The following is a 25,232-nucleotide window of genomic DNA, read 5'->3' as shown; positions in this document are numbered from 1 at the left end:
CACATCTCATGTGGGAAGTTGAAAAAAAAATGGCCGACAGGAGGCGAAGGCCTCATTCAGAAGCCGAAAGTGATGAAGAAAGTACAGAAACAGGGAGTACCCAGAGTCCTCGTAAACCTCGACAGTCAGAATGTGTTAGTAGTCACACGAAAACACAATTGAATAACAAGTCCATTCATGAAAGCCGTTTGTGTTTTGCAAATGACTCGAACTAAAATGTTCATTTCACATTTTATTCAAACATTTTTATTTAATTGTGTTTTCTTACACACATGGTGTACATCGTGCTAATATTGTTACACTCTATCGATTTTGTGTGTTATGTTGCTCTGCGATGTATAAAACATAATTTATGATGCTTACACACCGAGTTGCATAAACATGATTTCAAAAGTTCAACATGTACATGTACTAGTCCAAATAATTATGACATCTTGATAGGCTATTATATTTTTTCTTTGACACCTTACATTGACGCAAGAAGGCGTCAAAGCAAAAGTTTAAGATAGCCTTCCAAGAGGTCATAATTATTTGGACTAAACATGCACATGTCATCCATTTGTCATCTGTAAAATTATCACATGTACACAGGAACATGGTAACGGCGTAGACTTTTATGATGTTGGGATTTTAAAAGTCTACGCCGTTACACAAGGACGGTGGTTCTCCTACAATAGGAGGGAGATACAAAAGAAGAAGAAGAAGAAGTTAAAACTAGAAGATTCCCCACAAGTGACACTTTGCCTTTGGATACATAGTTAAAGATTAACAGGGCTGTAGTTAAAGAGTTGCTTTCATCAATTGTCTATTTGACAGTTAGAAATTTATTTCTGGTTGTTGTCGAGCCTTCGACTTTAGTCGAAAAAACGAGACTAAGCGATCCTACATTCCGTCGGCGTCGTCGTCGGCAGCGTCCACAAATATTCACTCTGTGGTTAAAGTTTTTGAAATTTTAATAACTTTCTTAAACTATACTGGATTTCTACCAAACTTGGACAGAAGCTTGTTTATGATAGTAAGATAGTATCTAGAAGTAAATTTTGTAAAAATGAAATTTTATTTTTTCCATATTTTATTTATAAATGGACTTAGTTTTTTTCTGCAGGAAAACATTGCATTCACTCTGTGGACTGTTAAAGTTTTTAGAATTTTAATGACTTTCTTAAACTATCCTTGGTTTGTACCAAACTTGGACATAAGTTTGTTTAGGATCATAAAATGGAATCCAGAAGTAAATTTTGTAAAAAGATAACTCCATTTTTTCTGTATTTTACTTTTAAATGGACTTAGATTTTCTTCCAGTTAACATTACATACAGTCTGCAGTTAAAGTTTTCAAAACATTTATTAGATTCATTAACTATCCTAGATTTTTACCAACTTGGACAGAAGCTTCGTACAATCATAAGATAGTATCAAGAGAAATATATTTATTGATTTTTTTCCTCATTTTTGTTGAGCCTGTGATTAACAGCAAAAGTAGGCGAGACACTGGGTTCCGCGGAACCCTTACAAATTTTTTAAAAATACTGGTGTCTGGTGTAGCAACTGTCAAATCCCAATTGATGCTGGCATCTAACAGACAGCAGTAATAATTCTAATTCATCTTAAAAAGAGAAAGTATTGATATGTCATTGCAAATGATGATTAAGTTAAATTAAATCTCTCAAAACTTTTTTTTTTGTGTTTGAACATGTTGAAGTTGGTGTTTATATCGAAGATGTAAGATTACATGTAATTAAAAAAAAATGATAAATTTGTTTATTTTAGAATTTATCTTCTTTTTTCTTGACAGGAAAGTGAAGGTGAAACGAAAGAAGCTGGTAAGTTTTATAAACAAAAACGTGTAAATATGGTAAATGACTGCGGTCTCACTAATTAGTGACAACAAGAATTTTAGCGACAACAAACGTCAACAAGCGACAAGAAGCGACAACAAGAATTATTTTAGCGACAACAAGCGACAAGAAACTATTTAGCGACAAGAAAACATATTTTTTTAATTGAAATTAATTATTGCAATAAATATTGAAAGAATATCAAAAGAAAATAATTTTAGCGACAAGAAAGTTAAAATTGATAGAAAAAAATGAAACATTATTTACATAATATTTTGTATCATCTATTATGTATAACAGCTAGTATTACGTTTAATTATTGTATTATGAGATTACTTTTCCTTTCAATCTCTTTCTTCTTCACAAATGTTTAATTTCTTCATCTACCAATATACTAATATAAACTTCACAATCTCTTTCTTCCTCACAAATGTTTCATTTCTTCATCTATCTATATAATAAAACATTTTAATTAGACATATCTGCTCGTATATTTAAAAAAAAACATTACATACAAATTTCTTTATATCTAACAGATTACAAAACATAGCATTCTGAAAACTTAAGACTGAGCAACATAAACCCTATAATATCCAGGGGTGATCACCCTCGTACTGGTGTTCTAGAATAGAAAGCTGATCCTGTTCACATTCTATATATTAGATACCTTTTGATGGGATTAGCCCAAAAGATATAATTGCAGAATGATAGTTTTCAATGATTTAGGAGAGGGGTCTTTTAGCAATTTGATCATAATCATCATATGTTATTGAAAAATGTGATATAATGTAATAATTTTATTTAACTACAACATATGTTGTACAATAAATAGGTTACTGTAGAAAAAATTCTTACACAATTATATGCTCTCTGTCTCATATATCATGTATATATAAGTCAGATCGAAAGTGCAACTCTCCCAAGTAAGCTTAACACAACAACCAATCCTAGGTGTTATATTCTTTTAATAACATTCTGTTTAAAACTTTGTACATGTACACACAGATGTTTTATGTTTCAAAACTAAATGAAGTTAACTTTGTTGTAAGATATCAGAACTAATCTGTTTCATTTCACATAGGGAAATAAAAATAGCTTTTAATTACTTTAGTCTTATTCCAATGCATATTTGTAAACATATAACGTCCTTCTTTGTTGTTCTTAGCTTTGTAAGTGCATGTAAGAACTTTTGTAAAAATTCTTAGTCTTGTATGATTTTAATTTTAGTTTCTTGTGTATAATTCAGAGTTTAGTATGAAGTCCATTATCACTGTACTAGTATACATATTTTTTAAGGGGCCAGCTGAAGGACACCTACGGGTGTGTGAGTTTCTCGCTGCATTGAAGACCTGTTGGTTGCCTTCGGCTGTTGTCTGCTCTGTCATGTCTGTGGTCAGGTTGTTGTCGCTTTGACACATTCCCCATTTCCTTTCTCAATTTTAATAAATAATTTGACACTTGTTTCTGTTTACAGATTTAGAGGTATCCGATTATGAGAGTGCTAATGAGGACAATGGAGAGGAAGGGGAGGAAGAGGTTTGTTATAAAATATATACTGAGATACTACACCTAATCGCTATTTATTCCATCCTGGATAAGGTCTAAAATAACACAACTTTTTTATCCAGTTGGAGCTATCTGGGACCCTGTTTAAACAATTTACTATGCATGATAATTTTTAATGAAACCTGTTTAAGCTATCGTAAATACTTCAAACTAAATATTTTTTACTTCAATTTTAATTTCGAAAAAAAGTGGATCATACTCTACAAATGCTCTATCATATTTTCAATTGCTTTCTAAAGTTTTCCCTCTCTTAGCTCACTACTGATGACCTCTATTTTAGGTGGCCTGACCCAAACAGGAAGTTGAATAGATGACTGTTTTTCCCGGATTGGACTTAATAGCGATAAGGTGTATATTCCCCAGAAATTTCACTTAGCATCCTAGTAAAACATGGAAATTTAAAATACCATCTTGTTTCTTAAAATTATAACATCACATCCATAACATGATCTATAAGATAGCCAATTCAGGTAGCATCACATTCAAGAAAAATAACACCACATTAACATGATGCTAAAATCCCCTGGGAAACACTTACTGCATGGAGAAAAAATCAATTTCAATTGGGCATTTTCCCTCAATCAACAAAAATTGGAACCAAAAGATAATTGAATCCACAGTATTCGACATTGGCGGATCCAGGGGGGTTCTGGTGGTTGGTCCCCCCTTTTTTGGGGACGATCAATGCATTTGAATGGGAGCATATAGTTGAAACCCCACCCCCCTTTACTCTCGGTTGCCCCTCCCCCCCTTTTTTAAAATGGCTGGATCCGGCACTGCAATGGCTGCTGTATATATGATATTCTGTTTTTGATTTCTTAAATGCTTAAAGAACTTTATATTTATAGGAAGAAGAAGACGATGAAGAAGAGGAGTCAGAAGAAGAGGAAGATGACGACGAAGAAGAAGAAGGAGAAGAATATGAAGATGAAGATGTTATCATAGAAGACTATGATGAAGTGGGGGAGGAAAGACAAAGTGGGGATGGAGAGGTTTGTACACATAGCTTAAAGTGGGGATGGCGAGGTTTTTACACATAGCTTAAAATGGGGATGGAGAGGTTTGTACACCAAGCTTAAAATGGGGATGGAGAGGTTTGTACGCATAGCTTTAAGTGGGGATGGCTATTTGCTATCTTTATTCGTCAAAACTGCATGTAATTTTGGTGTCATTTACTATATAGTAACAAGTGTTTCACTGCAATAAAATACAAATACTCATTAACATACATCATCAGTAAAAATATGAATTAAAACACTAAAACATAATACTAAACAAACAGTAGGAATCTCTTTCTTTCATGCTTCATAAATAACTTGTTAAATTAAGAGTTAATTGAAATAAATATTAATTCATAACTTCTTTTACATTTCTTAATATTTCTTGTTTAGATAAATGGTGTTCTTAAAAATATACATAAATACTCAAAAATAGTATTTACAAGTATGATAAATAAAATAAATAAATTCAGTAATAACATACGTAAGAAACCCAACAATTTGGAATAACATTTCAAATCTAACAATACCTATAATTTATATTTATACCCCCACTTTACCCACTTTAAAAAGGTGGGGTATACTGTTTTACCTCTGTCTGTCCATCCTTCTTCCGCCAGTCCCTCTGTCCCATGAATATATTTGTCACATTTTTCTCAAGAACTAAATTACAGGATTTCTGAAATTTGGTTTCAGGGTTTATATAAATCAGTTACACCATGTGTTTTCAGGGTTCACTACTCAATAACTTCCTGTTTACCGAATTATTTTGGTGGGGTATCATTACTTGTTATAATAAAGTTTACTGGTTGAATAAAAAAATCTGTACCCTTATTTTTTATATGACATAGTCCAAATTTGTTCCTATGGAGAAAAAAGGAAAATCACAAAAATACTAAATGCTGCTAAAATTCAAAGTGGAAAGTCTCTAATCAAATGGTTAATTCAAAAGATCAAACATATCAATTGAATGGATCTCCACTGTCATATTCCTGAAATTATTATTTCTGCGTAAAATCTTCAGATGAATAAATTCGATGAAATTGAAAGTTCTACTAGATATGTAAATTTTAAGCTGTTATCTAAATTTCCAATTTAGGAGCAACCTGACAAATCTAAGTTAGATGATGATGAGGACAGAAAGAATCCTGCTTTTATTCCACGGCAGGGAGCTTTCTACGAACATGATCTCAGGCTGGGAGAAGATAGTCAGGAGGGTCTAGAAGAAGATAAGTAAGTGGTTATCTCCAAATTATGTAGCACATATATTTAGTTTATATGTCATCTTAATCAATCAAGAGAAATTGAAGGTTATTTCAGCACTCAAGTCAAATATTATTTTTAGAAAGTCCATTAGCTCATATTTCATGTATTTGGTGACTCAATAATTTTGTATAGTATTTTTTGCATTTATCTCCCTTTGACATGTTTGATTAGATTTAAGTAAATAACTTTTTGTCATTTATATCAAGATATCTTTTTGAATTTTCAGTCCTCAATGATCTTCAACGTAGTACTTTATTTGGCCTTTAAAACATTTTTGATTCAAGGGTCACTGATGAATCTTTTGTAGACGAAACGTGCATCTGGCGTATATATAAAATTTGAATCCATGTACATGTAATACATGATGTATCTATGATGAGTTTATTTGATTTTTAATCTTTTTGTTTTCTTATATGCATGCTGAAATAAAAATCTTTTCTCTGTTTTTCAAAGTAAATACATATTCTCCAGCACCTCCTGATAATTAAATTAAAATAATTTATCAACTTGCCAAGGACAGTGTCTTATACAAGATTTTTTTAGTTAAGAAATATATATTCAATGAGATTGCAGTCTTTATGATAAACTTTTAGCTCTACATGTCCAAAGCTCAATTATACCAAAATCTTAGTTGGATTCAGTTGCTTTGTTAAGAAAATTTTTACAAGCCTTGGCTGGTGGTTTTGTGGTTAAGCATGAAGACTGAGAGTGATATAAAATGTATCTGTACTCTCTCTATTGTTCTAGGCGTCCAACAGGTCCAAGAAAGAAGTTATGGCAGGATGAAGGACGCTGGAACCATGATAAGTATGCTGACTACATGCAAGCTCCAAAGTCAAGAGAGGAACTAATCACAATGTACGGTTATGACATCCGTCTGGCAGACAAACCTCCAGATGCTCCACCCCGTAGAGGAGGAGGGGGAGGGCCCAGGTAAAGATATGATTAAAATTTGTAACGCTTATGTAGCTGACATGACTGTTATACAAAATAATTTTATGTGTAAGATTTATAAACCTAACCATACTTGTACAAAAGAAAATAAAGTGTGAATGGTGTATGAACCTAGTATCTGTTTTGAAAATCTTAATGATGAGATAAAAAGAGTTTTTTTTTATTCAACAACAATATTTCACATGCTGTTTATAGACATCTTCTTGGGTACATATATTTAAATGGAAATTGGAGTTATCTTCCTTTGCCAAAAATTATATTTGTCCACTCCAATGACCATAGTTAAAGTATTTTTAAAAGGAAAAATGAAAAATAATCACTTCACATCAACCACAAACACGATAAATTATAAAACAATGTATGCTAAAAAAAAGAAAATCAAACCTTCAAATTTTTTTTAAAGCAGATTCCTTTTATTTAGTAATTCTGAAATTTTTGCTCCTGTTCTGGTTTTTTTTTGTGAATAAAAGGTGGTGTGGGGTACTATCAATGGCAAAACATTTAAATGACACAAAAAAAAGAACACCCAAGAACCTATATAGCTAAGACATCTTAAGGTCTACAAACAGTTTTAAAAATGGACATACATCTATACTGTCATGACTGTGGATTTATGGGTATCAATTTTCGTGGATTGAAGAAAACTACCAAAACTCCAAAGTGTGCATACATTCTCATGAAAAATTTGTTATTCTTTAATTTGTATATTGAAAATCGTTGTACATGGGTAACAACGAAATCAACAAAGATTGATATCAAACAAATAATAAAAAAATCACAGCACTTGTCAAGCTCTAGATTACATTTAAACATTTAAACTTATCCAAGTACAAAAAAATGTACTACACTCAAACAATGTCAAACATCAAAACTTACCCAAGTACAGAAAATTTATGACTTAATTTAACTTAAATAAATCATAAGTCTAAAAATTGAGCTGTTGAGAGAGGTGAAAGATTTGGTACTGCATGAGTTTCAGCATTGGAATTCTTTTATGATTTTACTATACATGTTGACAAGGTTTACCTTTCCTTTTCAATGATCTGCATAAAGATGAGTTTTTATACACATGTGACCCCATCAGGCAGAGTCATGTCGTAATTGAATTTTAACCAATAAATACCTGAGATAATTGAGATTTATGGAACTCCATGTTTGTTTATAATTTATTGTATAAAGATATTATTAACCTCTCAGGGAAAAGTATAAATCGGTTAAGAATTAGAGAAGACATTTAAGGACATTTATTTGTTCTTTGCACTTTTAATAAAATGATCATATTGTATAATTTTTAGAAGACCAAGGGATGAGAAGCCACAGATTAGTGACTTTATTCCGGAATCCTCTAGGGATGACAGTTATTTAGTTGAAAGAAAAAATGACTATAATAGAAATAGAGATAGAAACTTCAGAGGCAAATCTGAAGAATATCGTCAACAGGATGAAGAACGAGGTCCTCCACCAAGTCGGTCGTTTGAAAATCAGAATACTGGTAATGATAACGAAAAACATCAGCCTCCAAAATACGATGAGTGGAATAGTCGATATGAAGAAAATCAGTCATATAGATATAGATCTCGTGGTGATTCAAACAAAGACTCAGGCAGAGGATACAGCAGAAATTCAGATTCAGGTAGAGGCTACAATAGGAATCGAGACTCAAATAGAGGCTATGAAAGGGAATCATATCAGGATTCTAATCGTGGTTACGATAGGCCGCCTCGTAGGGATTATGATAATCGAGGTTATGACAGGCCACCTCGTAGAGACTATGATAATCGCAGTCAGAGGTATGATAATCGTGATAATCGTGAATATCGTAGTGATCGTGGGAACTATGAATACCAAAGAGGGGGGAGATATAATGGTAGAGGAGGTTATAGAAATGATCCTCCTAGACGGGAGTTCACATATTCTAGAGGACAGAGAGGTGGAAGGTCAACAAGACCTGATCGAGGAAGAGGGGCTGCCCCAAGAAGAAGTTTTGAACAAGAAAGGAAAATCCCTCCACGTTTTCTCAAAAAGAAAGAACAAAGGTTGCAACAACAGTTACAAAATAATTACAATACTGGGGAGTATGTTGATCATGAACAGATGCAGAATTATTATAATGACAATGCTATGGAAGGGTATCAGCTTGTGGAAGGTGATATAGAAGGCCAGCATGTTGTTATTCAAACAGAAACTTATACACCTGGGGGTGGACAAGAAGATGTTCAACAACAACCTCAAGAAGAGAAAGCAGAAGAGAAAAATGAAAATGTAATTGTACAGTCAAGTACCAGTGAACGCAAGTCGTATTCAAAAGATCGACGCGCAAGAACTGTTGGGAAGACGCGAGTACAGGATTCTGCTTTAAATGCTGTACAGGAAGGAATGGTTAATCTACAGCTTCAAGAGAGTCAGAAAAGTTCTAAAGCTGGGGACGCACAAGATAGAGGTAATTTATATGAAATAAGGGCATAGGTTTGAATGTTAATGATTTGGATGTTAGCAACTATCAGTCACTGGACGGCCTTCAATAATTAGCAAACTCATGATAAAGATCAAGATAAAAAAAATCCAATTCATTATGTATGAAAAAAACCAGTTTAGACATTGAAATGATAAATACAATATACATGAATTAAAATCAAGCTTAACATGCTTAACATGCTTAAGGTGGTATGGGTGTCTTTCGCCATTTTTGATTGTAAAAAACAGAGAATCTAAGGTCTAATTTTCAATCAAGTTGTCATTTTGTCACGACCTGTAGCTTGAGAAAATGTACGGTGACCTTTTTATTTGCGCAAAAGACATTTCAAGGTCAGTTATAATTGATTTGTCTATTTTTAGAACATGTAGAAACGTAAATTGGAAATTTTATTTTTCACAACAGAAAGTGTAATCAACTTTGTTAATGATTAATGCATTTCATTTTATAAAAAAAGAAAATTTGGCAAATTTAAATTATTTTTCATGGATACTGCATTGATAAGGGTCGGCGGGAATAAAAAAGCATGAAAAGTCAATTTTATTTTTATTCTGAAAATCAGCAAAATCGGGTCAGCGGGTCTGTAAACCAACAAATAAAAAAAACGTGGCCTTATCATCCTTTGTCAATTATGTAGTTAAACCAGCTACCATGCAATATATTTAATTTTACTGCCCATCGATAAATTACTGCAATTTTTACACTTCAGTTCTTACAAGCACTTTAATTATCATGTCAATATTTTGTAAAACCTCATTTTAATATTTTAATTTATAGGTGAACAGAAGTCTAAAAGATCATCTCAGGGTCAAGCCGAAAATTACCAAGCATCCTCTAAACAAGATGGTGGAAGGTCAAAACGTTACTCATCACAAAGACAAAGAAATCCAGAGCAAGCTTCACCTGATACCGCTCAGTTCTATCCTCAAGAAGTTCCTAAAGGTACATTATAAAATTAAGAATGGAAATGGGGAATGTGTCAAAGAGCAAAAAACACCAGAAGGTCACAAATGGGTCTTCAGCTCAGCGAGGAAATCCTGCACTCATTGGTGGGCCTCAGGTAGCCCCTAAATAAAAACCTATATTAGTTCAATGAAAATGTACCTTATACTTAACTCCAAAACATATAAATGAATTAATATTAAAAAAAACTTACAAGACTAAAAATGGCCAGAGGCTCTTGACTTTGGACAGGGGCAACAATATGGCATTGTTAAACATGTTTTGCAAGACCTCAACCCTACTCCTATACATCTTGTCAATGTAGAATAAATTTTGTATACACTCTTTCTATACTATATGGTCAATCCATTTGGAAAGGTCTTGCTGTATCTCAATTTATAAAAAAAAAGGAGTTGTGGTGTGGTTGCCAAATGCCATTTATTCATCCAAGGATGATCTTTAATGATGGGAAAACCCATACTTTATAGCAAGCTATAAAAGGCCTTGACTTGAAATAAGGAAAAACAATCCAAACAATAAAACATATATGTCATAATTAATGCACCAAACTATAACGAAAAACAAGTTTACTTAAAAAAAAAACAATTTTTATTTCAATGATTTTCAGACACATTTCCCAGATTTGTTTGTTCTGATGAGATCAGAAAAATATACATGCATTATATGTCAAAAATTTTATTGAGTTTCAATATAGATGTTGAATATAAAGTGCTACACAATGTTAATGCATGTAATACTGAGCCACTGCAAGAGATATGATATTTTTTAATAATTTAACTTTGGATGTAACACGTCTTCTGATTGGCTGACGTTATTTTGTTATGAGCCCATAGAAATAATTTAGTCATGTGACAGTGACGTCATCTACGTTTTTTCATGGTTTTCCACGGTTTAAAATGGAATTTAGAATAAAAAATTTGGTGCACACTGTTAAATAACCTGCTACACGCGTTATTCAATGTGCACCAAATTTTTTATGTTATTTCTTCGTAGACAGAAAAAATATTACAGTCATTCCTTAAATGAAAAATATTTTATGTACTTGTCTTTGTTTGTAATGTGAATCTGAATATGCACCATTTTACCAGGTTTCCAAAAACAAGAAGTAGCAGTTCCATTTCCACAGCCCATCCTAAGACCACCCATTAATTATCCAATTCCTGGTAAGTAGTAATACAAGGTAGTGTATAGTGGATAATTATGCTAAAGAGAATGGTAAATAAGAGAGGCAGAAGGTACCAAAGGGATACTCAATCTTATAAATTGAAAATAAACTAACAAAACATGACAAAAAATGAAAAAATAATCTAAAGATATATACTACATGTACTATACAAAACAGAAAACAGATTATTGAAGACTGTGCAACACAACCCAATCAAAAATCAAAGGTGATCAGTAAAATAGTTTACAGAAGTGATAGAAAACAAGAATGTGTACACGAATGCCCCACTCGCACTATCATTTTCTATGTTCAGTGGACAGTAAAATTGGGGTAAAAACTCTAATTTGATATTTAAATTAGAAAGATCAAATCATAGGGAACATGTACTAAGTTTGAAGTCGATCGGACTTCAACTTTATCAAAAACTACCTTGACCAGAAACTTTGACCTGGAGCGGGACAGATGGACGGACGAATGAAAGAAGGGGGATGCACAGACCAAAAAACATAATACCCCTCTTGTATCGAAAGTGGGGCATAAAAATCTGAAATATACAGTAGTACAGATGAAAATAAACATGCAATTATAACTCATCAGGCAATTCCTGCAAGATCAATTGAATGAATTGTTTAATGGCATTCCTGGTGGAACACTGAACTAACTATGTTTTATATTGCATGTCATAACTTTCAAAAAAAACTGGTCCAGACTGTGGATTCATTATTAGCTTGTATTCTGATTATCATGGGTTTTGTTGTTCAAGAAATTCCACAAATTTAAGCAATCATGCTTGGTTTGTCGACGTAAGTTTTAGAATTGATCAAACTAAAAGTTTGTGTTTTGAAATATTGCTTCATGTATGCCTCATATTCCTTTTCCCGAAATAAATGTGATGAACTGCAAACATTATTTTTAAAATATTTTTTCAATTGTGAAAGCATTCACTGATACTCACACACACTATAAAAGCATTCATAAATCATGTACATCAGTATTCATAAATCATGTACAACAGTATTCATAAATCATGTACAGCAGTATTCATAAATAATGTACAACAGTATTCATTAATCATGTACAACAGTTTTCACAGATACAATATGATAGTATTCATAGGTGTCTGGAGAATTAAAACACATTTTAAGAGTATTTATGATCTACTGTGGATTCATTTATTTTCGTGGGTACCAATTTTCATGGATTGTGGAAAACTTACATGTCCATGGACATTTGATTTTGTGGTTTTGTCGAAGTCTGCATACAAGCTATAAAAAAGAAAATGTGTCATTCGTTGAACATTGAACTTCGTGGTTCAACTGTTTCCACGAAATCCATGAAAATTGGTATCCAACGAATAATAATGAATCCACAGTACGTATTCTCAATTGGATCGCATGAATTATAATCAATCAATAGCAATCAATCAAAAGTTCATTGTGTACTTTCCTTTTTTTCAGTGTCAACTAGTGCTTTACCAAATGGTCCTCCACAGAGATTATTTAGACCTCCACCAGTATCAATGACTGGACCAGTGCCCATTATACCACCACAGTTTATCAACACTGGAGTAATCTATGGACCACCACAGGGCCCAGGACCATATCCAGTTGCTCCTATTCAGGGATTCCCATCACCACCTCCCGTGTCAACAGCTCCTCCACCTCCCATACCAGGAGTATCTTCTCCAGTAAGTATAAATCATGTCCTAAGGATTGTCTCCTATTCTGGGTAACCACCACCATACCAGGAGTATCTTCTCCAGTAAGTATAAATCATGTCCTAAGGATTGTCTCCTATTCTGGGTCACCACCACCATACCAGGAGTATCTTCTCCAGTAAGTATAAATCATGTCTTAAATATTGTCTCCTATTCAGGGTAACCACCTCCATACCACGAGTATCTTCTCCAGTAAGTATCAATCATTTTTTGGAGGATTTTCTCCTTTTCAGGGTAACCACCTTCATACCAGGTGTATCTTCTCCAGTAAGTATCAATCATGTCTGAAGGGTGTTCTCCTATTCAGAATCACCACCTCCTATGTCTACAGCTCCACCACATCCCATACCAGATGTATCTTCTCCAGTGAGAATAAATCAAGGTTAATAACAACTACTGAACATATCTTAATTAACTGCAAATGAATTGTTTGAATATATAGCACTGAATTTTAAGTAACGACTTTATGATTTATTGTTATATCTAAGAAAACTTTACTTATTAAAATACCAAAGTGTTAAGCATGATAACTTTTGTCCCTCTAAATACAAGGGTAGATTTTTTATTGTCAGTGGAGATAAGCCATGAATGTTTCTCAATGATAGCATAAAAAATATGAATTAGAATGTAAATACTAATACTGTTACACTTAGAAACATCTTAGTCAAAATTCAAATATGGTATGATGTAGTGGTGCAGACTATGATAAATTATAATATTCATTCATGAAATATTATTATATGATTCTTGTGACAGACACAGTCAGTGTCTTGCAGGAAAAGACACTGAACCTAGAGGATTGAAATTTATGCTATAGTCCTTGTACTACACATTTTCAAATTTTTTTTTATGCTTTCTGGTAACTCATCAAAGCTACAGCATTGGAAAAAAATGCCAGTTATTTTTGATAAATTTGACCTATCTCCTTTTCCTTAAAACCAAGGAGCTTCTAGGGGGCATTGCCCCCCTGGACCCTCCATGGGGCTTCGCCATCGACCTGCTACTTTTCAACTTCAATCGGTTACTTCAAAACTTATTGAAAACCCTGTAATTACTTACAATATTGTATCCACCAGTGAAAAAATGTCTGTGAAAGTTTCATTGATACTTTGAGAAATTGATTTACGTCAAACTAATAAGAACCTCATTTTCTTTTCAGAATCAGCTTCAAGAAGTTTATAGACATGGAACAACATACTATGCTCCCGAGCTGCAATATCCTCAGATTAAAAAGTTTTCTCCTGTAAAACGAACAAAATCAGCCATACCAATAGTCAATCCAGAGGTGAGTTATTTCCCTTGAATAACCAGCATGGCATTCATACTCCTGTGTAAAAAAAAAATATTTATAAGAATAATTTCTTCGCAATTTTATTAAGTCAATTCAAATAAACTTCTTATTCTATTGACTTAAAAAAATAAAATTTAAAAGATATTTTATGAATCTTGTCAAAGACAAATATAATGTATATTCTTCCCAACAAAATGCTGAAAAAAAAAAAATAATTGCACACAAAATTTATTGTTTAATACAGAATAATCATGGAAAAAACAATGAATTATTGGTGTCATAAAAAAATAAGGAATTTTTTACAGTATTCATTAGTCCTACTATGGAGTTATCATTGAAAAAACAATAAATAAGTGGTGTGATCACAAAATCAAGATAATTTTTTTACATAGTGTGCAATTGTTCTAATACAAATTTTATCAATATGACTTTAAATTCCATTATTAGGAAAATTGCACACTGTGTAACTAATAATATTTTAAAAGATGCGGTGATTCACCAATCATTTGCATTCTCTTTGTTATTACATGGCTTATAGATATAGGAAGATGTGGTATGAGTGCCAATGAGACAACTCTCCATCCAAATAACAATTTTATATTTGCATATTGTGTGGGTTTTTTTCTTAATGAAATTTTAAAGATTTATTTTAATGCTCATGTTGGTTGTAATTTTTATAAAACACACTTTCTTGAGTTTAGCTTATGATGGTGATGCTAGCTTTGAAATGAAATAATGACTCCACTTTTTTGAAAAAAATAATTTATAATTAAACAATCTTGCAATTTTTTTTTAATCTGAAATCGAATTAGGATTTGGTATGGTTAAAAGACTTTTTTAAAAATAAAATAAAACCATTACATAGCAATAAATTCTTTTAATTTCAGGAAATTACTGGTAATGTGTATGTGGAGGGTGTAGAAGGAGAACAAGAAGTAGGTCAGGATCAGTTTCAGGTAGATAACAGAGATGCCATGCTCCAAGAAACAATCGATAGAGAATTTGGATTTGAGGATCAAACCGAGCCTCCATCGTTGTACGAAGGTAGTAAATCAGTTGCTGAACCTGTTTCAGACGAAAGATTGTTTACAGATGGACAGACTCCAGAGACAATAGAACACACTGATAGTGATTTAGACTCTTTATCGTCAAGGTTGACGACCGATATCAGTAATTATACAATAGCATTCAGTACAGATCAGGAAGTCATTGAGAAGGATGATGATCAAGATGATGAAAGGAACTCTCCTGTTATGGAGGTTAAGAATAGTCTGCCTGTTGTTGAGAGCGTTCCAATTGTAGAACAAAAGGACAGTCTACCAGTTGATAGGATATCTCCTTCTATTGAAAAGGGAGATAATTGCGATGATGAAAGAAACTCTCCTGTTTTGGAAGTTAAGAATAGCATGCCTGTTGTTGAGAGCTCTCCTGTTGTGGAACAAGCTGACAGTCTAGCAGTTGATAATACATCTCCTGCCTTAGAAGATAAAAATATTCTGTCTGTTGTTGAGAGCTCGCAAGTTGTGAAACAAGATGACAGTCTGTCAGTTGATAAGACATCTCCTGCCATAGAAGAGAAGAATGTTGAGAGCTCTCCTGTCGTGGAGGAAAAAAACAGTGTGTTAGTTGATAAAAGCTCTCCTGTTCCTGAAGATTCAAAAGATACTTCACTAGAAGCAGCTGATGCCTCAAGCTCACCAGAAATTTCAGTTACATAGTCTTTCATAATTATTGTTAAGTGTTTTTGCAATTTGTTTATGTATTGTATGTGAGGTATCATGTTGGTAGAGAGTGTTAAAGTTACAAGCATTATTATTTTCTGCAATTTAAAGCTTGTTTTGAAATTATATGAATGATAAGATACATGTAAGGCATGTGTAGTCATCTTTGAGCATAGTATTTTCATCATTATATATATAGATATTGTCCATTTTGTTCGTTTTATCAGTAATTATGTATAAACTGATGAGTCTTGGTAAAAGTTAAAACATTTTAAATTACTGCATAAAATTTTGTGTCCTTTTCTAAGTAGTTTTAATATTAAAATTATTGGATATTGGTTTTTTTTCTCTCTCTCTCTCTCTCTTATTTTCTTTCTTCTGCATATTATATCATGAACCATAAAGTATGAAGCTGAAGGACATTGAGAACACAAAATTTCAGAAACTTTGCCAAATAAAGCAAACTTTAGCTAATCTATCCTTGGGGTAGAAAATCCTCAGTTTTTCCAAAGAATCAAAAGTTTTGTAAATTACCATGTATCTTTGATGATTTGTTTTTGGTCAATTGATGTCAACATTAAATTTTGATGTAACAGTTTGAAGAACTAAAGATAATTTGCAATTTTGGTAACTGCCATGTACCTTTTCAAAGTCCGGAAATTTGTCAAATTTGTTGTAATTGTTAATTATCTAGTTTTATTTTTTGTCTTTTAATGAATTTGGTGTTAATTGAAGATTTGTGTTTGCCTCTGAAAAATCATTTTAAATATATTTTACAATGTTTGTAAGAACTTGTGGTTTGTGTAGTATTTTCTGTAATTATGATTAGCACAAAGCACTCCAGATTTTATGTGGTTCTTATGAAAATGAGCTAGTTGAGACTAATCCCACTTAAGAACTTTTTTCTTATCTTGTGTTATTTTGTTCAATTTAGAGTTTGTCATTTTGTTTTTTTCTAAATACATGAAATACAACAATGTACTTGTTTATTAAGGTGGTACGTAACACTACAAGGATATAACTGTAAAATCAGCTAAAGGTTTTAATTACGTTGTGTTGTTAAGGGAATAGTAAGCTTCTCAATGATCAAAATTATGTTTTAGTGTTTGTCAAACTGCTATTATGGCTATATACCAGTGTAATTTTTTCTGATAAATTGGTTGGTTCAAATATTTTGAAATTTTATATTTTTGTCAAAGGGTCAAAGTAAATACTTTTTCAAAATTTTATGAAAATTTATTTTAGTGAAGGTGTTGGGTACCACCTTAATGAAGTGTGAATGGTTGCTCATTGATATATATATATATACCTCATATCACAATTTATTCAAATGTAAAAAAGATGTTCTGGTGTGAATATAGGATCAAACAAGTACTCCTAATGTTTACTGGGGATTCATCATTGTTTGCTGGATTCCAGTTTCTCATAGATTTCATAAAAAATACTATTAGGAAATTACAATATTCAAATCTTCAAAGACGAACATTTTATACAAGCTTGTATGCACATTTTGGCAAAACTTCAAAATGTAATATACACACACAACTTTTCCTCAATACACAAAAATAAATACCCTCATTTACTACAGTAATTGAGTTCCATTGGCGGATCCAGGGGATTGTTTTTTTTTGGACGAACAATGCATTTGAATGGGAGCATAAAGTTGGAACCCCCCTTTACTCTGGGTTGGGCCCCCTTTTAAAATGGCTGGATCTGCCCCTGAGTTCACACATTGTAACCAGCATTTGAAATGTGCTGTTTGTTTTCTTTAATTAGGTATGCTTTTAAACTGGGTTCTGACCATTTCTGAGAAAAGGAGTAAGATCAGAGAGGCCTGAAATTTACCATAAGATTTTACTTTTATTAAATCAGGTCAAAATACTACAAATTTGAATTAGAAATAGTTGTGATATTACTTTTTGTACTAAAGGAACTTCTTTTTGACATGATAAACATGAAGATACTGTATTTTTACAAATTTGAAAATAATACTATTTGAGCACCTAGATTTATTTGATTAGCAAGCATATGCAAACTCATATTATATAAATATAAAGGAAATATTAGGGCAGCTTAGTTCATTTTTGTTATGTTGTCATTGTTAAAACTAAAAAATCTTTTAGAAATACACATGTTTATTTAATAGTAATTCAAAAATTTGTTGAGATATTTTTTCATTCTTTGAACATGTTGAAATTAATTAGTATTTACAGTAATGCATGATTGATTACTTCAAATAAATTATCTAGGGATGGTTGCATTTTCCTTATAGCAACAAAATCATCCTTCTAAAAAGATCACTTCAAGATGATTTAATATGCCTTATATTGCACAATACTGTTAAAACTAGCATTAAAAATTTTGATGAAAAAAAAGAAAATAGTGTTTAAAAAAATATCATTGATTGGAAACTATCAAATATCTGTACATTTAACATGTTCATGTTTAAAGAATATATCATTTGAAGAACTATCATGGATCAGTAATTATTAAATATCTAAAAAGGGGTTTCCAATATAAATGGGGGAAAAATACGCTTTGGGGAAAACATCAATAAAATTTAAAAGTAAATTTGTATAAGGATTATATTTAAATTAACATGTGTAATCAAGTACGATGTATAATATGTCAGTATTTGTAAAATGTTGGTTTTGTTGAATATTTGAACGTCCATATTGGTATTATATTGTGATGTATTGTGTTTTACAGGACTTTAAAAAAATGCATTATAAACTTGAAACTACACAATAATTTCATACAGAGTTATTGTAAATTCAGAAATTATTGCATGCTTTTACTATTGCAATTTTAAAAGAATGGACAAAAATGCAAAATTAATATTGTAAAAGTCTGGTAGTTATTTCATACTCCGAGTCCATCCATTTACAATGTGATTACTTCATATGAATGGAATGAATTAAAAAGGATGTGTACAGTTGCCAGATAAATTTGAGAATGGAAATGGGGAATATGTCATTGACCGCAACCCAACCAAAAAGCAGATAGTACATTTTCAACAAACTTTAGAGCAACTCCTTGTTGGAATTAGATCTTTTAAATGGTTTTAACTATTTTTTCTTTAATCCAGTATGTTATTGATTAAAAAAAATAACCATGCATCTTATCTCCTTAAACAATCTGATTTGTTGAATCTTATTGCTAGCCTTTACACTGCCAACTTAAGTCCCCAAGCATTATCCTTGGAGGTATGTTCCGGTGAAAATCCTTAATATGCAACACAAAATTTGTAATAAGTGAATATTTTGAGTTCGTGATTGACTAAAATTGATGTCATGTGATAAAAATCCTTTGTTTTATGTTGTCAAAATGAGTACTTAAATTTGTTTTGTAATTTTTGAAAGAGGCTCCTGTTACAAAATGTTTGTTTTTTTAATACAACTTTATAAATATGTTTATATGTTTGAAGTAATAAAGAAAATTCTGTTCATATTTCTAGAGAAATGGAGATTAAGATTTTAGCTGAGGGCTGTTCTAAAATTTATTGGGTGGAGTGGGGGATGCAAGTCTCTGAAATTTAATAAATATTGGTTGCATTTTCCATAAAATTACAAAAGTTTTGTTAAAAAGGGATTGTCTTTCTTTTCACGTTTGAAAAACTTCTATAGCATATCCAATACTTCAAGTTCTTGTGAAGAAAAATTAGTGTATTTTAAAAACAGTCATACCATATTTGAAAATGCGTACATTAAAAAATTAGGATCTTAGTACTAAATTGATTTAATAACTATATGTCACATTTGATACTTGTAAAAAGCATATATAATTAGTTTATTTTATGATAACAAAGTGATTTTCAGATGTAGATATTATATTATATTAATTTAATTTTATCATGATTTCAATATAGGATAGATGCTGAAATGACATGAGCTGTGTCGGATAGAAATCGACCTTATGCAAGTGCATATATGCATGTACATGTATAAACCTTTATATACTCCAGCTGTCCTATTTGAGCAGTCAAATTGCCTTGACCATATATTCATATGTGATATACAGTCACTGACCGTATACCACCTTGTTTATGACATTGACAATGTGTTTCTGTAAAGTTTATTTATGACGTCTATAAAACATACAGGTTCGTGGAAATTTACGTCTTCCGCGCAAAATTAAGAAATGATGGTTTTTACCCTAAAAACTTCATTTAGAACAATTTTAAAAGTTGCAGTATATAAAGAATAACTATACCTTGTCTTGAAATATCAATGTTAATTGTACTCAGCTCAAAACAGGTAGAAATGCTTGGCACAGCCTCACTTTCTGCCTGTTTCTAAGCCTTGTACTAATAACATTGATATTTCGAGACAAGGTATGATTATTCTATATAAACAGTTTTGGAACATTCATATATGAAATGAAAGATTAATTTTGGTTTGTTTTGTAGTGGTCTTTATTTAACAATTCAATTTTTAAACAGTTACAGACTTTTGATCACTTTCCGAAGAGATTTAATCCACCTGAAATAGGTAACCAGAGGCATTGATAGTTATTTTCATAAGGTTGATTTCCTATCCAACACAGCTCTTATAATAAGCCGCTAAATTTTATTTCCTTGACTGAATTTTCATATCATTTTAGAACTTGCACCTAAAAAAGTTGAATTTATATATTGGAAACATGACCTTATTTTTTGCATTGCAAACATTTATAGAAAAGACCCATTAAATGAAGGTTACTGGTAGGTGTTGTATTTTGAATATGAAAATTTGTGCATGCATTTAACAAACAATGGACACACATGCCATACTAATTAATGATATTTAAAAAAAATAATTTTATATTGACTTTTGCTAGCAAATATTTAAACTTACGAAGAAGAATGCATTGTAATTTTTGAAACAATAAAAATTTTGCAAAATTTACTGAATTAAAATTCAAATTTTATCACTATAACACCTCTACATTTAAAAACAATTGTCAGATGAAGAACAGAAAAAAAGCACAGAGTCAGCCATTTTTCCTAACTGTGAAAACATTTAAGGGTATATTTAGATAGATATTGATTTCTGTAGTTTCCAATCAAGGTTGAGTTATCTCCCTTTTATCTCAACAAGCATTCGTTATGTGACTAGGTGTTTATAGTGTGTGTGGGTGTGTGTATCAATGGTGCAAGTACTTTGTTTCAATAGGACAGAATAAATATAAGTGTAATTTTTTTAAAATGGGGATTGGAATTTTTTATATAAAAATCAAGATTGAAATAATGAAAATTGTGAAACATTTCATGTTTTTACATTTTAAGTATTTGTTTTTCTAATAAAATTAATGGACACATTAGATCGTAGTAATTTACATCCATAAGGCCAGTCAATGATATCTTATTTTTACTTTCTAAAAGTAAAGACCAAGATATGTTTGTGAATCAAATAAACACTAAAATACATTATAATTGTACATGTATTTCAATTTTACTTGCAATAAAATTTAATAAGCTTTATTTCAAGTTTTTATTGCATTCTTTAGGCAGAAATATCATATTGTTTCTTGTTCATTTAGGATACTGGTAACTGTTTTAATGCAACCTATCTGCATAATGTTTTTTTTACGTCTGTCCGTTCATTAGTCCGTCTGTTTTTTTCTCCATCTGTCCTGCTTCAGTTTAAAGTATATGGTTAAAGTTTTTGGATGAGGTAGTTTTCAAAGGTGGATCCAGGTGGGGTGGCCCTGGCCCCCCCTTTCGTGGGAAAAATTTGGTTGATTATATAGGGAATCACTGAAGCATGACTGGAGCAGGCTCCCCCTTAGGTCAGTCAGTGGGCCTCCACTTATGAAAAGTACTGGATCCGCCACTGGTATTTGATAAAGTTGAGGTAAAATCAACTTGAAATTTAGTACAAATATTCTCATTGATATGATCTTTCTAATATTAATGCCAAATTAGAGTTTTGACCCCAATTTCACAGTCCACTGAAAAATAAAAAAATGTTAAGAGTGAGGCATCCATGTTCTATTGACATATTATTGTTCTTGCCTGCTTACAGTACTAGTAACTGTTCATCCTATAGTTACATATACTTGAAACCTATAAATGTGCTTATTGAGAAGCAAACTTCGAAAAATTTATGCCAAATTACAATTTTGACCTCACTTTCATGCTTCACTAATCATAGTCACATGCTTATATAAATTAGACCATTCTGAGGTTGAAGTTAGTGTTATAGTAGTTTTGAAATGAAGTTGTATTCACATCACCCTGAAATCTGGTACACATAAAAAATAAAATTTGGTATGATTGCCAATGAGACAACTCTTCACAAGAGACCAAATGACACAGAAATTAACAATATAGATCACTCTATGGCCTTCAACAATGAGCAAAACTCATACAGCATAGTCAGCTTATACTTAGAATAGAGGGACGAAAGATACCAGAGGGACAGTCAAAGTCATAGATCGAAAAATAAACTGACAACGCTATGGATAAAAATAAAAAAAGACAAGACAATAATAGTACATAAGACACAACATAGAAAATAAAGACTAAGCAACACAAACCCCACCAAAAACTGGGGTGACCTCAGGTGCTCCGGAAGGGTGAGCAGATATTGCTCCACATAAAGCACCCCTTGCCTTATAACTCACTGAAGCCTAATTACGGCACCTCTTGCAAAGCAAAGTTTTTAGCCTATCATACAAACACCAATTACCATTTGAAGTCATTTCAGATAGGTAGACCTATATATCTTTATTTCTCAACAAACCTAGTTACATTGGTATAGATAAACACACAATAAATATAGCATAATGTATATGTACAGAGTGAGACATACAAAAGTTATACGACAGCATGAAGTAGGCACATATCATATATTAAGGTATATATAATAAACTAAATGATATCAGTTACATGAATTACCCAGGAGAGCCTAAATGCATATTTACTAGGCTTATATATTTGAACAAGATGTTAAGATCAGAAAGATTTTAACTTTTAATCAGTTCATTAAATTTTAATGAATTTGGTTGATTAGTATATCAATAGACCGACATTGTAGAATACATATTATTAATTGGTAGCTCACCTGGCATAGCCATGTGACCTATGCCATCACTTGGCGTCCGTCGTCTGTCGTCGTAAACTATTTCAAGAATCTTCTCCTCTGAAACTACTAGGCCAAATACTTTCAAACTTTAACTGAATGTTCCTTAGTGTATCTAGTTTATAAATTGTATCCAAAGTTTTGATCTATCAACAAACATGGTCGCCATTGCTAAAAATAGAACATAGGGGTCAAATGCAGTTTTTGGCTTATATCTCAAAAACGAAAGCATTTAGAGCAAATCTGAAATGGGGTAAAAATGTTCCTTAGGTCAAGATCTATCAGCCCTGAAATTTTCAGATGAATCAAACAACCCATTGTTGGGTTGCTGCCACTTAATTGGTAATTTTAAGGAAATTTTTGCATTTTTTGGTCATTATCTTGAATATTATTATAGATAAAGATAAACTGTAAACAGCAAAAATGATCAGCAAAGTAAGATCTACAAATAAGTTAATATGACCAAAACTGTCAATTGACCCCTTAAGGGGTTATTGTCCTTTAATGACAATTTTTCACAATTTGTTCATATCATATTTGCTAACTTTAAAAAATCTTCTCCTCTAAAACTACTCAACCAAATTCAACCAAACTTCAACTGAATGATCAATAGGGTGTATGAAATAAAGTTTGTGTTTTATTTTCTATTTCGTCAAAAAACATGGCCGTCTAAAAAAAAATCCAGCATTTAGAGCAAATAAGACAAGAAGTTAAAGTAAATCAAACAACCCATTGTTGGGTTGCTGCCACTTAATTGGTAATTTTAAGAAAATTTTGCAGTTTTTGGTCATTATCTTGAATATTATTATAGATAAAGATAAACTGTAAACAGCAAAATTGCCCTTTAAAGAAAATTTGCTCTATTTGTTCATCAAACTTGCTTAAATTAAAAAATCTTCTCCTCTGAAACAACTAGGCCAAATACTCTCAAACTTTAAATGAATGTTCGTTGGGGTATCTACTTTCTAAATTGTATCCGAAGTTCTGATCCATCAACAAACATGGCAGCTGTGGCTAAAAATTTTGCAGTTTTTGGTTATTATCTTGAATATTATTGAATATGAAGATAAACTGTAAACAGCAGAAATGTTTGGCAAAGTTATATCTACAAATAATCAGTATGATCAATATTTAAATGGCATTTTAAAGCAAAAATAATAATTGTGAAAGGTTTAAGCAAAACGTTTCAGGTGAGCGAATCAGGCTCTTGAGAGCCTCTTGTTTAATTTATTCTCGACGTGAAAATACTTGAAATATGTGTCACTAGACAATTTGCACAAAAAAAAACAATCAAAATATCGAGTCAGTGTCTTATCACGCTGACTAATTAAAACACTGAAATGTAGCTATAAACGAAAGAAATGTACAATCAGCTACCCAAAGATACCATGCACGAATGAATCTATTGACATCTAATGGTCAACATGTGGTTTTAAACAATATACGAGTGCATAATTTTAACTCGGTTCCAAAAAAGCTGTAAATTAATTTAAGAATATAAGATCTGATATGAAAGCAAAATTTCATAAGATTGTGAATAATAAAAGCACTATAAGATATTAAACAATTAAACCATTGTCGAGATTACTGATTTTGGTAAAGGCTTTATAAAAGATCTGCTGGGAGAATAATCTTTTCTAGTATATTAAAACACAAACATTTAGTTATCACAAAAGTAATCCAGTTACCAGGGTTTTACTAAGAACTGTCACATACACATGTGGCGGGATTAAACTATGTATTTTTAAGATCAATCTTTCTTCCTGTAATATTGTAGTATTTAAAAGTCCTGGGTACACCACTGACTAAGAACAGGCACATACACATGTGGCGGGGTTAAACTATGTATTTTTAAGATCAATCTTTCTTCCTGTAATATTGTAGTATTTAAAAGTCCTGGGTACACCACTGACTAAGAACTGTCACATACATATGTGGCGGGGTTAAACTATGTATTTTTAAGATCAACCTTTCTTCTTGTAATATTGAAAAGTCAGTCTGGGTACGCCACTGACTAAGAACAGGCACATACACATGTGGCGGGGTTAAACTATGTATTTTTAAGATCAACCTTTCTCCTTGTAATATTGAAAAGTCAGTCTGGGTACGCCACTGACTAAGAACAGGCACATACACATGTGGCGGGGTTAAACTATGTATTTTTAAGATCAACCTTTCTTCTTGTAATATTGAAAAGTCAGTCTGGGTACGCCACTG

At 31.9% G+C, this 25,232-nt stretch overlaps 1 protein-coding gene across 1 annotated transcript; it reads left to right on the top strand.

The window, feature by feature from the left end:
- Positions 1-21,412, top strand: LOC134699784 (protein CASC3-like). Its single transcript, XM_063561199.1, has 12 exons — positions 1-134; positions 1,795-1,822; positions 3,312-3,373; positions 4,252-4,395; positions 5,501-5,634; positions 6,415-6,600; positions 7,917-9,061; positions 9,872-10,036; positions 11,146-11,220; positions 12,680-12,909; positions 14,099-14,224; positions 15,118-21,412. Exons 1-12 carry the CDS (start codon positions 9-11, stop codon positions 15,946-15,948), a joined length of 3,252 nt encoding a protein of 1,083 aa, XP_063417269.1. The 5' UTR covers positions 1-8; the 3' UTR covers positions 15,949-21,412.
- Positions 21,413-25,232: the final 3,820 nt, after the last annotated feature.

This window comes from Mytilus trossulus, unplaced genomic scaffold (genome assembly GCF_036588685.1).
Source record: "Mytilus trossulus isolate FHL-02 unplaced genomic scaffold, PNRI_Mtr1.1.1.hap1 h1tg000085l___fragment_1__unscaffolded, whole genome shotgun sequence".
NCBI classification, from domain to species: Eukaryota; Metazoa; Mollusca; class Bivalvia; order Mytilida; family Mytilidae; genus Mytilus; species Mytilus trossulus.
Note: the sequence above shows the minus strand (reverse complement) of the source record. Positions and strands in the feature narration are given on the sequence as shown.